Genomic DNA, 18,327 nt, shown 5'->3' with positions numbered 1-18,327 from the left:
GCACGCTGGAAGCGAGTAGTGAGGGCAGAATAATGAATGTATTTATGAAGCCAATGTGTTAACTTTGTAGTTGTGTAAAGTCAGTCTCAGAGGAAGATAACTTTGCCTTTTAGTCTTGTCAAGCTTTTGAGGGCTCAAAGGCCAAATGTCAGAGCAGGAAGGCCGTCCAACAAAACAAGGACTTTTCAAGTCCACGGTCATAATCAATGAAGCTTGAAGATTGAGGATGATTACAGTTTTAATTTGCATTACTTTCAATCAAATAAATGAAGCTGTTTATTTCACATAATTGTTAATTTCTTTAAAATAAACATAATAATTAATAACATTAGATTTTTAATGCTGGATGAAAAACTTGTTGGGTCTTTATATAATTTAGTGCACGGCCAGGAGTGTTTTCTTCTTTCACATAAACAAGAGGAGGTCGGAGAAAACTCTCCACAACTGATAACAAATGCTTATATTTGTGGTTATCGCAAATATATGTGTTTGACATTATTGAAACCTTTATCATGTCCAATAAATGACATGGGACTATTGACATTGATTTGATGTCAATGTGCTAAAACCTCTTTCTTGTTTAGAAGCATAAAATAATAACTGATCTTTGTCGTGCACATAATAAATATTAAGTGTTTGGATATATTTCTTCAAGAGAGTTACATATATGAGTGTTTCCTGCCTTTACCCATTCAACATATCTTTACCTGCACATTATCTACCTTCCCTGCATCCTGGGGTCACACTGGTGCTTCTTTCTGTCACCCATACATGCTGGTGCTTCCTGCCATCACCCAGACAACATATATTTACCTGCACAGTACCTACCTTCTCTGTATCCTGGAGTCAAACTGGTGCCTCCTTCTTTCACCCAGTCAACATATCTTTACCTGCACATTACCTACCTTTTCTGGATCCTGGAGTCAAACTGGTGCCTCCTTCTTTCACCCAGTCAACATATCTTTACCCGCACAGTACCTACCTTCTCTGCATTGTGTGGTCACGCTAATGCTTCCTGCTTTTAAGCGGCCATCTTGAGACGGCAGCAGCATCAGCGCAGCAGTTCTTTGAAGGCTCGTAAAATCAAAACCGGAGCAGTTAGAAAAACTCTGCGCAACTTTTCATCAGAAGGGTTAAATCTCTTTCCTGTGCGAGTTTGAAGCCGACACAACAAACGGGCTCAGAGGAGACAATGTTTGAAAAAAGGTGACAGGTTTTTACAAAACTTTCGTTTTGATGGGGTAATTGCCAACTTCCTGTTGATTTTTGCTGAAGGATGTCAATTAATGAAATGTAGGTCTAAGTGAAACCTACATAGAGGTTTTGGCTCAGAGGAGACAATGTTTGAAAAAAGGTGACGGGTTTTTACAAAACTTTCGTTTTGATGGGGTAATTGCCAACTTCCTGTTGATTTTTGCTGAAGGATGTCAATTAATGAAATGTAGGTCTAAGTGAAACCTACATAGAGGGTTTTGTTTCATGTCTCTACGACATTCCTACCGGAAGTTACCAGCAGTTTTGTCTGTGTTTTCTTCCCAAGAGCAGTTTTGTCTGTGTTTTATTCCTAGGGGGCGCTAGAGCACAATTTTAAGTTTTTTTTTTTTTTTTTAATTAGATCGCAATTTTTGCCAGTCCTGATGTGTGTGTCCAGTTTGCTGAGTTTTGGAGCTTTTTAAGGGGGTCAAATTACAGTTCAAAGAGGCAAAAATGAAAATTTTTCTTTTTTTTTGAGGGTGTGTTTGCCAACTTCCTGTTGATTTTTGCTGAAGGATGTCATTTTATGAAATGTAGGTCTAAGTCAGACCTACATAGAGGTTTTTTGTTTCATGTCTCTACGACATTCTTAATGGAAGTTACAAGCAGTTTTGTCTGTGTTTTTTCCTAGGAGGCGCTAGAGCGCAATTTTGAGTATTGGGGTTTGTTTTTTTATTAGATGGCAATTTTCGCCAGTCCTGATGTTAAATTTAGGGAGTTTTGAAGCATGTTAAGAGGGTCAAATTACAGCTCATAGAGGCAGCGGCATAATAATAAAAAAACCTTAGAAATACAATAGAGTCCTCTGTCCCAAAGGGACATTCGGTCCCTAATAATAAAGTACATACTGTACTGTGTACGGGTGGAAGTACCCTTTTAAAACGCTCAACTCTACTTCCAACAGCATCTTAGTGATTCAAAATGATATTGTGATATCGACATGCCTTCTGTACATCTCCACAGATTACATGTGTCAATATCAAGGAAGGAGAAAGTTCTACACTAGGTTCTAATATTGCTGTGATTCGTTGTATCCTGACACCTTTACTAATATTACCAGTGTCCAAACACATTCTTATGTGCCTCTGTAGAACAATACTTGAACATGGAGAGTTGAAAGTATTGCAAATACACTAACTCTTGTCTTTTCTTCCAGAGGAGCAGCTCTGACTTTTTATGGTCATGTTCTATATTTGAGTCTGTTGTCAGCCAAGCGTTCGTGTGTGTGTATGTCTGTGTATGTGTGTGTGTGTGTGTGTGTGTGTTAAAGAAAGTGGCCATCACATTGTTGTGTGTGCGCCTGAGACTGTCTTATGCTTAAAGGGGAATTTTGTCTATGCTTCACAATCATTGAGAGACAAGAAGACGAAAGGTTTTTGAATTTGTTTGCCTTCTAACATGTACACATGGGCATGTTCTAGGTCGTTAGCAATGCAGCTAATGTTAGCAATCAATTCTACCTCTTAATCACTTTAAAAATGTGTCAACAATACTTCATTTACAGGGACTTATTTTCTGTTTATCTGGGTAAGCGCTCCATTTATGTCGAAATAGCATAGCTTCAAATTGCACATTTTGCAGCTGCTAGTCACTTTTACTTCACTCTCTCGGCTTCTGTGTGTTCCGTCTCACTCTTCCTCCGTGCTTGCCTCGGGAAGCAGCAGTTCATCCTCTGTATATTCAGCTTCAAAAAGATAACGTTGTGAATCCTCATTTGTCCAAAGTAGTTGTCGTCTGTTACCAAGTCTGCCATGATTCCAACATACTCTTGTTTGTTTCCAAAAGTGGGAAAACACTCTTATTGTCAGAAGTCGGACACGCGCTGCTATGGAAACGGAAATTAACGTGTCAAGGAGTGTGTTCCGGCAATGATTAAAATGATCAAAATACAGTAAATATTGAACATGTTGCATATTGTTATGAAGGTGTCTGTTACTACATGATATATATACTTGCACTGTTTATATTGTATATATTGTTATGAAGGTGTCTGTTACTACATGATATATATACTTGCACTGTTTATAATGTACATATTGTTATGAAGGTGTGTGTTACTACATGATATATATACTTGCAGTGTGTATAATGTACATATTACATAGTGTTATGAAGGTGTGTGTTACTGCATTATATATATACTTGCAGTGTGTATATAAAACGTGAAGTGTTTAGGAAAGGTCCTGCAAGGTGCATAAAGACATGCTACTAAACACGGGACCGTGTCTTCCCTACAAGGCCAGAGATCTCCTGTTGCACGTAGGAATGTTGCAGGAAGAGAAGAACAAACGGTGTTGTCGACTCTGTGAACTTTCAAAGTAAAAGTCTGTGAGCAGCTTAAAAAGCCGCGGTGCTGCTTTAGATGGCATGTTTTGCTTTACGGCATCAAATTCATCTTTTTAGGTGCCAACATGGCCACTGACTTATATGTATGTTTTTGTCTTGTTTTTTTACCTTCTTTTTTGTGGACTTTTTGCAAGCACATCATAAATAAAGTCTTGGTGGTCCTAATAATAGGTACCGAATAAAATGTTGCAGTACCAGGGATCACTTTATGGCAGCTGAGTGTGCCCAAGACAATGTCATGTCCACCACATATCGCGTTAATACCATTCTGACTCCTTTTCATCCAGGCACAAATGACATTGTCACGCTTTTTTCCTCCCGCAGATGGAACTTCGCGACCTCCTCAAGCCCATCTCCGACCACATCCAGGAGATCCAGAGCTTCAGAGAGCGAAACCGGGGCAGCGAGCTCTTCAATCACATGTCGGCCGTCAGCGAGAGCATCCCCGCCCTGGGCTGGGTGGCCGTGGTAACAAAATACTTTGGCTGATGTCCATCATGACACACATGGTGACCAACATGTTCCCTGTCATGTGTGCCTTCAAGAAGCAGAAGCCGGGTCCTTTTGTCAAGGAGATGAACGACGCCGCCATCTTCTACACCAACAGAGTGCTGAAGGACTACAAAGAAACGTAAACCTTCATCATTGTAGTCGTACATTTCATCTTCTAGTTAGTCAGCCCTCCTTAATCGCCATTCACAGCTTCCACACCCTGCCGTGACTTCTTAAATCAAATCTTTTCATAAAAACCTTGTAAATATTTGGTCATTTATACTTCGTTTAGACCAGGGGTGTCCAAAGTGCGGCCTGCAGCTAATCGTTTACCGGCCCGCCCGCCACACATTCTGAAAAAATTGCAAAATTGATAGTAATGCAAAAATAAAAAAACAAACATTTAAAAAAAGTGGAATGAGGTGAAATCTAAAGAGAAAAAGTGGCAATGTTGACACACAGCTGCCAGGCAGGCAGTTTTTTCCCCTTTTGTCTTTATTTTCTTTTTTTTTCCATTGCTCAAACAAAAAATAGGACAAAAAATCTGTTATAATGAATTATTACTTAAGAATTATCACTAAAATGTTTTATGTGGAAAAAAAATATTGCATATGTTGTGTGGTTGCCATATAAAAACATCACAAAGTTTTGACAAAAGAGCGTAAAACAAAATAATAGTTCAAACTTAAAATCGACAAACATATTGGAAGTTGATCTTGAAATTTAAGTGTTAAAAGTAAAAACAAAAAATAATAAAAATGCATCACTTTATGAGTGGGGAACCTTCCGGATCTCAAATATATTTAGTAGGATTTTATTTAACTTTTTACTGCGATTACTCAGAAATATTAAATAATTAAAATCAATGGTGTCCTGCATTATTGATCTTTGAGGGCTTTCATTGCTAAATAAAGGAACTCTCCTGAAGGAATCAATAAAGTACTATCTATCTATCTAAATACTGCATATTTCAGTTTTACTATAAAAAAACAAAGTTGTCTTTGACAGAAAAGGCATAAAACCTTTTTGTTTTACTTTATATCAACCTCAAATTGATATAGAGATTTACTGTAAGCATTAAATAAAAAATAATAATTGACTTATTTTTAACATTTTAGTGACAGAGACCCTCTATGCTCCCCAGGAGCCCTAAGGATTAAAAAAAAATCCATATATATTGTTATGGTTAGAAAATCAAAAATATCAAAATGTCCCCCGCATGCTTCAATTTTTCCGCGTGCGGCCCTCTGTGGAAAAAGTTTGGACACCCCTGGTTTAGACCCAGTGTCCAAACTGTTCACCATAACAAAAGGTCAAAGTGTACGGGAGATATTTTGATATTTTCTTGTTTCATAAAAAAATGCTGCAATGTATGGAGTTTTTTGCATTTCAATTTTGTAAAGTGAATTATATTTATATAGCGCTTTTCTCTAGTGACTCAAAGCGCTTTACATAGTGAAAGCCAATATCTAAGTTACATTCAAAGCAGTGTGGGTGGCACTGGGCCAGGTGGGTAAAGTGTCTTGCCCAAGGACACAACGGCAGTGACTAGGATGGCGGAAGCGGTAAACTGAATTTTTTTTATATATATATGATGAAATCATGCTGACAATTTCAGGGAGAAAACATTCGGTGTTTAAAAACTCAGTTTATAAACATTGAGTATTTGAAAATTCAGCATATAAAAATTCAGTGTCTTACACTAAAAATTTGAAGGAAATGAATTCAGTGCTGAAAAATGTGCTGCTTCAAAATGCCAACCCAACATCAGGTAAAATAAGTCATGTGACTTCAAACTTGACACCTCATTGGCTGCTTCTGAGACAGGATTGATTGCTTCAGTTTTAATTTACAGGAAGTGGGTCTTGGGTCTTGCAAAAACATTTTTCAGCACTGAATTTCAAAACACTGAAATTTGATACACTGAATTAAAAAAAAACAACTATTTTAAAACACAAAATGTATAACATTGAATTTTAATCTATTGAATTGTATACACCAAATTTTAAAACACTGGTTTTTTTTATACACTGAATTTTTAAAAACAAAATTTTTTACATACTGAATTTTTAGACATTTAATTTTTAAAAATCTGAATTATTAAACACTCTATTTTTAAACATCTAATTTTAAAACACTGATATATTTTTTTCATCGTATTTTAAACAATATTTTTATACACAAAATTATTAAAAACACTGAATTTGAAAGCAAAAAAATGTTTCAAAGTATTTTTAAACACTTTTTATACACTACATTTTTAAACAATGAATTTTAAAACACTGATTTTTTTTATACACTGAATTTTTAAAAACAAAATTTTTACATACTGAATTTTTAGACATTTAATTTTTAAAAATCTGAATTATTAAACACTCTATTTTTAAACATCTAATTTTAAAACACTGATATATTTTTTTCATCGTATTTTAAACAATATTTTTATACACAAAATTATTAAAAACACTAAATTTGAAAGCAAAAAAATGTTACAATGTATTTTTAAACACTTTTTATACACTTTTTAAACAATGAATTTTAAAATACTGATTTTTTTTAACAATGTGTTTTTTTACACTGAATTTTTAAACATTGTATTTTTATACACTGAATTTCTTAAGACTGAATTTGGCCGACACTTTTTTTCTCAATGAAATTGTCGGCATAATTTGATGTAAAAAAATGTAGTTCTCAAAATTCAAACGCAAACAATTGTTGTATAAATCCAGAGTCTAAAAAAAAAAAGAGGGTGTACAAAGTGTGGCCTTGAGCGGACAGCAGCCCGGGTTCTGTTGGCCCGGAACTTACTGGTGAAAAAAACAACAGTAAAAATGTAACGAAAAAAGAGCAGAAATATAAGAGTTGAATTCGTTTTGCCACTTATAACACCAAACTCACACTAATTTTGATATATATATATATATATATATACAAAATATCAAAATGTCCTCCACATACTTTTTTGATAAAATTTGTATACATTTTAATCTTTTTTTCTACGATATTTATTGTTGTTTTTTCTGACATGTTTGCTAGCAAAAAGAGCTGTGGGCCACACCCCTGATTTAGACTTTCCATGCATGAAAATGTATTATTATTTATTTAATGTAGGTGAAGGGTACTTGAAAAAAGAGGTTAATATACATTGTGTATATTATTTTATTGTAAATATTTCATAATGTACAATAATAATGTACAGATTGCAGTGTTTTTATATTAGATATGATAAATGAGATAAAATTCAATATCATTTTATTCCACCAGAAGACTTTTTTCAGCAAGTGGCCCCTCAGTAAACATGTCATTCCAAGTTCCACCATAATGACCAACATTAGTGGCGTAGTAGGCCTAAGTATTCATTAAAAACAAGGCTGAGGTTTAATTTGGCCACAATTTTATTGTAAATATTTCATAATGTACAATAATAATGTACAGCTTGCAGTGTTTTTATATTAGACATGATAAATGAGATAAATGTATTATATATATATATATATATATATATATATATATATATATATATATATATATATATATATATATATATATAATATGTATGTATGTATGTATATATATATTCTCTCATTTTATTCCACCAGAAGACTTTTTTTTTAGCAAGTGGCACCTCAGTAAACACGTGTCATTCCAAGTTCCACCATAACGACCAAAATTAGTGGCGTAGTAGGCCTAAGTATTCATTAAAAACAAGGCTGAGGTTTAATTTGGCCACTGTAACGTTAGACAAGTTTGAACAGTCACACTGTTTCAATAGATAAAACAAAACACTGTACTTTCATCAGGTGATTCTTTGGCGTACCACTAGATGGAGCCCATGTAGGAGAATCACTATTGTAAATGAATGGTAGGAAATAAAGAGTTGCTGATGTGATGAAGATCAACAATAGATGACATCCCAATAATTGCTGTGAACGTCTACGTTGTGTCCAGTGACCGTCGCCATGTGGACTGGGTGCGCTCTTACCTGTCCATCTGGACTCACATGCAGACCTTCATCAAGCAGCAGCACCCTGTAGGACTCGTGTGGAGCAAGACTGTGAGTCCCATACTGCCTCTACATAGTTGCACCTGGACATAGCTGACCTATAGATAATTGTACCTGCACATAACTGACCTATAGATAATTGTACCTGTACATAACTGACCTATAGATATTTAGCACCTGTACATAATTGCACCTGTAGATAATTCAATCAATCAATGTTTATTGATATAGCCCTAAATCACAAGTGTCTCAAAGGGCTGCGCAAATCACAACGACATCCTCGGTACAGAGCCCACATAAGGGCAAGGAAAAACTCACACCTAATGGGACGTCGATGACAGTGACAATGATAGAGATAGACAGGTCTTTATTTTCATTGTACAAGTAGAACGAAACTTTGTTTTCAGTGTGGCTATGAGTATGAGAAACCTTGGAGAGGACCTCATATGTGGGCAACCACCCCTCCCTAGGGGAAATTGCAGCTGTACATAATCGCAGCTGTAGATAATTGCAGCTATATATAATTGCACCTGTAGATAATTGCAGCTGTACATTATCGCACCTGGACATGACCTTCTTTCTTTTATTTACAGATTTTGTTTTCAACACTAAAGTTCAACTAATTACCTTTACTAATTAGCATGACTGTATATGACTTTACTGTACCTGTGTTCACATTACAAGTTGATTCCAAGTCAACCTGAACCACTTTGTGTTCACATTACAAGTTGATTCCAAGTCAACCTGAACCACTTTTGTGTTCACATTACAGAGAGTTGGGTGGAAGATAACACCCAGATTCTTTACCGAGTCGCCTTGTTTGTTTGGTTGTCAAATTTTAAAGTTGTATTATTAAATAGAGGTCGGTGTCTAGCAGGACCGATAATCACCATTCCCGTATTTTTGGCGTTGAGTTGCAAAAAGTTATCGGACATCCATTGTTTAATTTCATTAAGACACGCCTCCAGCTGACTACAGTCCGGCGTGTTGGTCAGCTTTAGGGGCATGTAGAGTTGGGTGTCATCAGCATAACAGTGAAAGCTAATACCGTATTTGCGTATGATGTCACCTAGCGGCAGCATGTAGATGCTGAAGAGTGCAGGGCCAAGGACCGAACCCTGGGGAACTCCACACGTTACCTTAACATAGTCTGAGGTCACATTGTTATGGGAGACACACTGCATCCTATCAGTAAGATAAGAGTTTAACCAAGACATGGCTAAGTCTGACATACCAATTCGTGTTTTGATACGCTCTAATAAAATATGATCGACGGTATCGAAAGCAGCGCTAAGATCGAGGAGCAGCAACATAGATGACGCATCAGAATCCATCGTTAGCAATAGATCATTAGTCATTTTTGCGAGGGCTGTCTCCGTGGAGTGATTTGCCCTGAAACCGGATTGAAGGGTTTCACATAGATTGTTAGACGCTAAGTATTCATTTAGCTGCTCTGCAACAAATTTTTTGAGGATTTTTGAAATAAAGGGAAGATGAGACACCGGTCGGTAGTTTACCATGAGGTCAGGATCGAGGTTAGGTCTTTTAAGGAGAGGATGAATTACCACTTTATTACTGGGGCGGCATAGCTCGGTTGGTAGAGTGGCCGTGCCAGCAACTTGAGGGTTGCTGGTTCGATTCCCGCTTGTGCCATCCTAGTTACTCCCGTTGTGTCCTTGGGCAAGACACTTTACCCACCTGCTCTCAGTGCCACCCACACTGGTTTAAATGTAACTTAGATATTGGGTGTCACTATGTAAAGCGCTTTGAGTCACTTGAGAAAAGCGCTATATAAATATAATTCACTTCACTTCACTTCACTTTTTTGAATGCTAGGGGAACAGTGCCCGAGGAGAGTGATAAGTTTATAATATTTAGCACTGATGGACCTAATAATACAAAGAGCTCCTTCATCAGTTTCCCAGGAAGAGGGTCAAGTAAACATGTTGTCGGTTTTATTCCATTTACACGTTGTAACAATTCCTCTAATGTTATTTCCTCAAAACGAGAGAACTATTTTGGAGGGCAGTATCCGCAGTATATACCATCTAGTCAGTGTTAATAGAACCCAGTTGTAGCTGGGACGCATTGTCTTTAATCTCCTTTCTAATGACTTCCATTTTATTAAAGAATTGCATAAAGTCATCTGCCGAGTGGGTGGAGCTACTGGAAGGGGTCCCTTGTTGGGTTAGCGATGCTACCGTACTAAACAAAAATTTAGGATCGTTTTTATTAAGTCGGATGAGATTTGAGTTATATTTAGCTTTAGCTAAGGTAAGCATGCGTTTATAAGTTATTAAACCATCACTCCATGCTTGATGGTGCACCTCAAGTTTAGTCGTGCGCCATTTGCGTTCCAGATTTCTACATAATTTCTGAGCTCTAGTTTCTTCAGTAAACCACGGGGGGGGCTTTTTTGGAGCCTTTTTTAACTTTAGCGGTGCTATGTTATCAATGGTTTCGCGCAGGGCGTGGTTAAAGTTGTTAGTGAGGTTATCAATAGAGCCCACATACTTTGGGAATGGTGCCATTACCGAGGGCAGTAGGTAAGCAAGAGTTGTCCTTGTGGCCGTATTAATGTTGCGGCTGCTATAGCAGTTATTATTATTATTAGTTTGACGAACATGCGTCTGAACCTCGAATTTTATAAGGTAATGATCGGACAATACTTTAGTATACGGGAGTATTGTAACTTTGGAAACTGTGATACCCCTGACAAGCACTAGGTCTATCGTATTACCGTTGCAATGCGTGGGTTCATTTATTATTTGTGTAAGACCACAGCTATCTATTATAGTCTGGAGCGCTACGCATGGTGGTTCCGATGGGGTATTCATATGGATATTAAAGTCCCCCATTATAATTACATTATCGGCGTGCGTCACTAGATCAGCAACAAACTCTGAAAATTCATTGATAAAGTCCGAATAGGGCCCTGGGGGGCGGTAGATAACAGCCAGGTGTAGAGGCAGCGGTGTGACATACCTCATAGTAAGCACCTCAAACGATTTATATTTATTATTTATGTTAGGACTAAGGTTAAAGTTTTCGTTGTATATGAGTGCGACCCCCCCACCCCTTTTAAGGGGACGGGCAATATGTGCATATGTATAGTTAGGAGGAGATGCCTCATTTTGCGCAAAAAAGTTGTCTGGTTTAAGCCAGGTTTCGCTGAGACCGATGACGTTAAGATTGTTGTCTTTGATAATATCATTAACTAATAACGTTTTGGGAGACAATGATCTTATGTTTAAAAAACCTATATTATAGGTAGTGGACTGTTTTAGAGAATTTTTGATCAAATTATCCGTAGTAGCAATATTAATAATGTTGTATTTATTTTGCGAAGTGAAGCGACCGGAATGAGAATCAGCACCTCCAAGTCCGAGTCCATGGTTCTCGCCCGGAAAAGGGTGGAGTGCCATCTCCGGGTTGGGGAGGAGACCCTGCCCCAAGTGGAGGAGTTCAAGTACCTAGGAGTCTTGTTCACGAGTGGGGGAAGAGTGGATGGTGAGATCGACAGGCGGATCGGTGCGGCGTCTTCAGTAATGCGGACGTTGTATCGATCCGTTGTGGTGAAGAAGGAGCTGAGCCGGAAGGCAAAGCTCTCAATTTACCGGTCGATCTACGTTCCCATCCTCACCTATGGTCATGAGCTTTGGGTCATGACCGAAAGGATAAGAACACGGGTACAAGCGGCCGAAATGAGTTTCCTCCGCCGTGTGGCGGGGCTCTCCCTTACAGATAGGGTGAGAAGCTCTGCCATCTGGGAGGAGCTCAACGTAAAGCCGCTGCTCCTCCACATCGAGAGGAGCCAGATGAGGTGGTTCGGGCATCTGGTCAGGATGCCACCCGAACGCCTCCCTAGGGAGGTGTTTAGGGCACGTCCAGCTGGTAGGAGGCCACGGGGAAGACCCAGGACACGTTGGGAAGACTATGTCTCCCGGCTGGCCTGGGAACGCCTCGGGATCCCCCGGGAAGAGCTAGACGAAGTGGCTGGAGATAGGGAAGTCTGGGCTTCCCTGCTTAGGCTGCTGCCCCCGCGACCCGACCTCGGATAAGCGGAAGATGATGGATGGATGGATGGATATTTTGCGCAGTGCACTTAAAATAATTACGACCATATCTAGGAATTGATATGACAGGAATTTTCCGATTGTTTATTTGGTGCTTTGATAAACTGAACGCATTATAATTTGCCACCTCAGTAAAACGCATGTGCCGATTGTTTGTTTGGTGCTTTGATAAACTGAACGCATCATAATTTGCCACCTCAGTAGAACACATGTCCAACTCTGAAACAATCAAAGCAGAAAAAACTTGTTCTAACTTAACTGACTCCTTACGTAGATCAGTAGGCTCGTGTCTTCCATTTAAATCCGGCTTCAGGATGGAGGGAAGTGGTGTTCAGTGGGGATTAACCTTTAGCTTTGTTTTTAGCCCCGCTCGGCATCAGTGTTTCCGATCACACCGCTGGCGTCTGCTCCCTAGACGGCCCCGGCTGCTACTACACTCCCCTGCTTCACAGGCCGCTGGATGTAGCCGGCAAAGTATTTCCATGCTAGCTAGCAGGTCTAGCAAGCACACGTCTATCAGTCCAAAACGGCCTGATCTGTCCACATCCAGAAGTGTCTGGCGGTCGTAAGTGATCACGAAGTGACCACGCTGTAAGACAGCCATGAAGTTTGCAGAATTGTCCGGTATTTCTGCCAAATGTTCCATCTTTACCAAGAGCTCCACGATGTCGCAGCCCATCCGGGCTGCCGCCATCTTGGATCTATATACATGTGTGTGTGAAAAAGCGTGTTTTTGTGTCTTTTTGGTCATTTTCAGCTATAAGTTGGATGTCAAAGTGTACCAACTTGTGTGTTTATGTCCACAACCTTCTACTATCCAGGTGAGAGGCATGATTTATAATCTGCAATTAACTTTCACCAACTCAGAGGCGAGGCAGCAGCACTGTTATACAATTTAATAAATCAGAAACTGATGACATAGTGCTGTATTTTACTTCATCTTTTTTTTTTTTCAACCAAAAATGCTTTGCTCTGATTAGGGCGTACTTGAATTAAAAAAATGTTCACAGGGGGTACATCTCTGAAAAAAGGTTGAGAACCACTGCTCTAAAAGCCGTAGATGTTATCGTCACATATGCATTTACAGTAGATGGCAGTATTGTCCTGTTTAAGAGTGTCACAACATTGCTGTTTACGGCAGACAAACTGCTTTACGGTAGACGAAAACGTGACTGCTGTTGTTGTGTGTTGTTACCGCGCTGGGAGGACATTATTGAGACTGCCTAACAATAAACCCACATACGAAACCAAGAACTTTCTACAGTTATAACGTCATTGGGCAGACACGCTCTTTATATTGTGGGAAAGCAGACGTGAAAACAGGCTGTCCTCACTCAGGTCTGCATGGAGCTGGAGGGGGCGTGGCCTCCAGCTCTGGCTGAATTTCAGGAGATTTTCTGGAGAAAATTTGTCCCGGGAGGTTTTCGGTAGAGGTGCTAAATTTTGGGAGTCTCCCGGAAAATCCGGGAGGGTTGGCAAGTATGGATATAAGTACTGATTCAAATCAAGAGTAAGATTACTCATTCAGTGTTGAGGGCCCCTCTGGAGTGGAAAAGGTAAGGAACCCCTGTTTTAGAGGACTTTGTGGGCAAATTGGAGCGACTCCCATCAGCTCCATTGTTAGCCACCTCCTACTTGCCATTTTTACCATTTAGAATGCATAAAAAAAGAAAAGCTGGGTTTTATTGTCTTACAGAAGGAATGTGAATGACAGGCCAAATTCTGAAGAAGAAAAATAGTGCAGTTCCTTTTTTAACATGCGTGATGACACACACACACACACACACACACACACACACACACACACACACTCACACACACAGGTTATAATCCAATGATCTGGCAGACGTAAAAGTGTCCACTGATGATGTATGAAGAACATGTGTTCAGTCAAGTGTCCCAACTGTGTGACGACTACTTTCTTTTTACACAAGTGTGTGTGTGTGTGTGTGTGTGTGTGTGTGTGTGTGTGTGTGTGTGTCCTGGCCATTAAGGCGACACTAGTAGTCCAATACTCCCCCCTAGTGGTGAGTGTGTCCTGACACTATTCTCCAACATGTTTCAGGGTCCTATTGCTCCTCCTTCTCTCTTTGAGGCCCTCAGTGCTCCTCCTCCCCCTCCCCCTCCACCACCCCCTCCCCCGGCCTTGGGTGAAGACCCCCGGGACGTCTCCTCAGCATCATCTGCCCAGCACTCTGCTCTCTTCGCTCAGCTCAACCAGGGATTGGACATCACCAAAGGTGTGTGTGTGTGTATGTGTGTGTGTGTGTGTGTGTGTGACACACCTGACACTTCATCTCCATCTCCCCACTATAGGTCTGAAACACGTCCCGGACCAGCAGAAGACGCACAAGAACCCCCACCTGCGCTGCCAGGAGGCACCTGGGGGCCACGGTGCCAAAGCGGACCCCAAGAAGTCCCCCGGGAAGAGCGGCCCCCAGAAGAAGCTCCCCATGATGGAGCTGAAGGGCAAGAAGTGGATGGTGGTACGTGGACTTCTTCACACGGGTGTCCTAACTCTTTTTTTTTTTTTTGACCTGCGACACATTCCCAAAGCAAAACTAGAAGAAAAAAAACATGCTAAAAAAGTTAGCGTGCTAACAGCTAACGTGTCTAGTCATGACTGTAAAGATAGCAACAAAAGTTAGCGTGTGTCAAGTATAAAGTCATGTCACTCTGAGGTGTCCAGCTGCAAAATTGGCCCAAAATGTAGCATGCTAACAGTTAGCATGGGTTGAGTACCAAGTCATGTCACTCTGAGGTGTTCAGCTGCAAAATTGGCCAAAAATTTAGCATGCTAACAGTTAGCATGGGTTGAGTACAAAGTCTTGTCATTCTGAGGTGTTCAGCTGCAAAATTGGCCAAAAAAGCTAGTATTCTAACATTTAGCATGGGTTGAGTACCAAGTCTTGTCACTCTCAGGTGTTCAGCTGTAAAACTGGCTAAAAAAGGTTAGCATCTGTCCTGTGACCAGGATCTTCACAGCTGGGTGTGAAGCGACTGGGATGGTAATCGATCCATTGTGGTGAAGAAGGAGCTGAGCCGGAAGGCAAAGCTCTCAATTTAGCATAACTACGTTCCCATCCTCACCTATGGTCATGTGCTGGAGGAAATGGACTAAGTAGCTGGGGAGAGGGAAGGCTGGGCTTCTCTACTTAGGCTGCTGCCTCCGCGACCCGACCTTGGATAAGTGTAAGAAAATGGATGGACGATGGACCTTTTTATAGTCCTGGTTTTGGTACATTTATGCACAAAGTCTAGGTTTATTGACTGTACACCCTCCCACTTGCACCCTGTGCCGTGGTCTGGACTGACCTCAGAAGGACTTGATTGTGTGCAGGAACACTTTGAGGAGAGACCAGACCTGCTGATCGAGGACACGGAGCTCAAACAGGTGGTCTATGTCTTCGGCTGCAACAACTCCACTCTGCACATTAAAGGGAAGATCAACTCCATCGTCATAGGTGAGGCACCTGCTGGACCAAGTCCTGACACCATGAATACTCTAGACTCTAGACCAGGGGTTCCCAACCGGCAACCGGCCGCGGCTCGATTGGTACCGGGCCGCAGAAGAATTTTATTATTTTATTAAATCAAAATAAAAAACACAAGATACATTTACAATTAGTGCACCAACCTCCCTTTTTCATGACCAAAAAAAAAGTGTTAGCTACATGCTAACACTACTTGCTTGGTTAGCAACACTATCATATCTCTGTGAGCTACATGCTAACACTACAAGCACAGTTATGTGAGCTACATGCTAACACTACTTGCTTGGTTAGCAACACTATCATATCTCTGTGAGCTACATGCTAACACTACAAGCACAGTTATGTGAGCTACATGCTAACACTACAAGCACAGTTATGTGAGCTACATGCTAACACTACAAGCACAGTTATGTGAGCTACATGCTAATACTGCATTTTAACATCACGATAGCTTAAGAACAGTAGCTTAACTCTGTGAGCTACATGCTAACATTTCAAACATAGTTATGTGAGCTACAGTTGTGACCAAAATGATTCAACACCCACACAATTTTGGTGTTTTAGCAAGTTGGACATTTATTCCGTATTTTGTTTATAGTCATATCAAATAAAGATGTGTCAAATAGACAAATGCAACTTCAATTGTAACACTGTATTTGACAAAATAGCAAAAAAGGTGATTGAAGCCCCTAGTTGCATGCATCTTTAGTACTTAGTAGAACAGTAATGACATCCTTCAAAGGTGATACATAAGCTTCTTGCAAGCATCTCCAGTATTTGAGCCCATTCCTCTTGGGCAAAGGCCTCCAGTTCATTCATATTCTTGGACTTGTGTGCTGCAACTGCCTTCTTCAAGTCCCACCACAGCTTTTCTACAGGATTTAGGTCTGGCCACTCCAGAGTCTTCCAGCCCTTCTTCTGCAAGCACTCTGAGGTATGCTTGGGATCCTTGTCCTGTTGGAAGGTCCAAGGTCTCCCAAGCCTCAGCTTCCTCACTGACTTCATGACATTTGCAGCTAATATATCCTGCTAGCAAATAGAATTCATAATGCCTTGAAGGCGCTGGAGATTCCCGCTACCTGAGGCAGAGAAACAGCCCCAGAGCATGATTGACCCCAACACCATGCTTAACAGTAGGCAAGGTGTTCTTCTCTTTGTAAGCTTCATTTTTTCTCCTCCAGACATAACCTTGATTCATAGGCCCAAAGAGTTCCACTTTTGTCTCATCACTCCATAGAACAGTTTCCCAAAACCTTTGGGGGTTGTCCAGATGACTTTTGGCATACTGGGGTCTATTTTACTTGTGCCTGGTAGTCAGATGTGGGGTGCGGCTGGGAGTTCTGGCATGGAGGCCTTCATCTCGTAGTGCGTGCCTTATTGTCTGGGACGAAACCTGCGTTCCCCCCTCTGCAATGTCCTGTTGTAGTTCCTCAGCTGTTACCCGGGGGTTTTTTACACAGCATCCTCTTTCTACCACGCCCAGGTCGTGTTTCCACTGTGCCTTTAGCTTTAAACTTGCCAATTATGTCTCTTGGAATGTGTAATGTCTTTGCTATTTTCTTATATCCATATCCTTTCTTCCTTGACCGCTCCCTGGACTTCACCATGTTGCAAATACACCATTGACCATCTACAAGAAGATGAGCATCACAGTCTTTTTCAATCAGTTTAATTGTTGCCCGTTATGGTTCTAATCACATCTGCAGGTGTTGTCAACACCTGATTGAAAAGACTTTATTCAAATTCTGTTCTTAAGAGTTATGATCTTCAAGGGCTTCAATCATGTTCTCAATGAGATATTAAGAAAAATGTCCTTTTTTGCTATTTTGTCAAATACAGTGTTACAATTGAAGTTGCATTTGTCTATTTGACACATCTTTATTTGATATGACTATAAACAAAATACAGAATAAATGTCCAACTTGCTAAAACACCAAAATTGTGTGGGGTTGAATCATTTTGATCCCAACTATACATGCTAACACTACTAGCTTAGCTATTTAAGTTACATGCTAACATTACATAGTTATGCGAGCTACATGCTAACACTACATTTTAACATCAAGCTCGGTTAAGAACGCTAGCATATCTCTGTGAGCTACATGCTAACTGTACTAGCTTAGTTATTTGAGCTATGTGCTCACCTTATTAGCATAGTGTTGTGAGCTACATGCTACCAATACTAGCATAGCTATTTAAGTTGCATGCTAACATTACGAGGATACTTGTGTGTGCTACCTGCTGAAAGTGATAGCATAGCTCTATCGGAGTTCAGATAAGTGTCAGAAGATGGGCGTGGTCTTTGAAAAGGTTGTGTTTAAGACGTGTAGTGAAGCCTGCTGTATGTGTGTGTTCAGATAAGTGCCAGAAGATGGGCGTGGTCTTTGAGAAGGTTGTGGGCATTGTGGAGGTGATTAATTCCAAGGCTGTGCAGTTACAGGTGAGTTGAGGCCCAGGTGAGTGTTAACGAGGCACAAGTGTGAGTCAGGTGTGTGTGTACAGGTGTTGGGCACAGTGCCAACCATTTCCATCAACAAGACAGAGGGTTGCCAGGTGTACCTGAGCCGGGATGCCTTGCAGTGTCATGTGGTTAGTGCCACCAGCTCAGAGATGAACATCCTGGTGCCACAAGGAGACGACGACTACGTGAGCGCACACACAC

General features: G+C 40.3%; 1 protein-coding gene across 2 annotated transcripts in view; it reads left to right on the top strand.

The window, feature by feature from the left end:
* Positions 1 to 18,327, top strand: part of cap2 (cyclase associated actin cytoskeleton regulatory protein 2) — a 28,881-nt gene that overhangs the window by 9,611 nt on the left and 943 nt on the right. Inside the window, exons 6-13 of one of the 2 annotated variants that reach the window (XM_061896715.1) lie at positions 3,925 to 4,068; positions 4,149 to 4,231; positions 8,041 to 8,146; positions 14,237 to 14,411; positions 14,488 to 14,657; positions 15,512 to 15,635; positions 18,023 to 18,105; positions 18,168 to 18,311. In XM_061896715.1, the coding sequence (XP_061752699.1) occupies positions 3,925 to 4,068; positions 4,149 to 4,231; positions 8,041 to 8,146; positions 14,237 to 14,411; positions 14,488 to 14,657; positions 15,512 to 15,635; positions 18,023 to 18,105; positions 18,168 to 18,311 (1,029 nt within the window). Of the gene's footprint in view, positions 1 to 3,924; positions 4,069 to 4,145; positions 4,232 to 8,040; positions 8,147 to 14,236; positions 14,412 to 14,487; positions 14,658 to 15,511; positions 15,636 to 18,022; positions 18,106 to 18,167; positions 18,312 to 18,327 lie in introns of both variants that reach the window. The other variant, XM_061896714.1, reaches the window with a different exon arrangement.

Source organism: Nerophis ophidion, linkage group LG04 (genome assembly GCF_033978795.1).
Source record: "Nerophis ophidion isolate RoL-2023_Sa linkage group LG04, RoL_Noph_v1.0, whole genome shotgun sequence".
In the NCBI taxonomy this organism is placed as follows: domain Eukaryota; kingdom Metazoa; phylum Chordata; class Actinopteri; order Syngnathiformes; family Syngnathidae; genus Nerophis; species Nerophis ophidion.
This window is presented reverse-complemented; position numbering and strand designations above follow the sequence as displayed.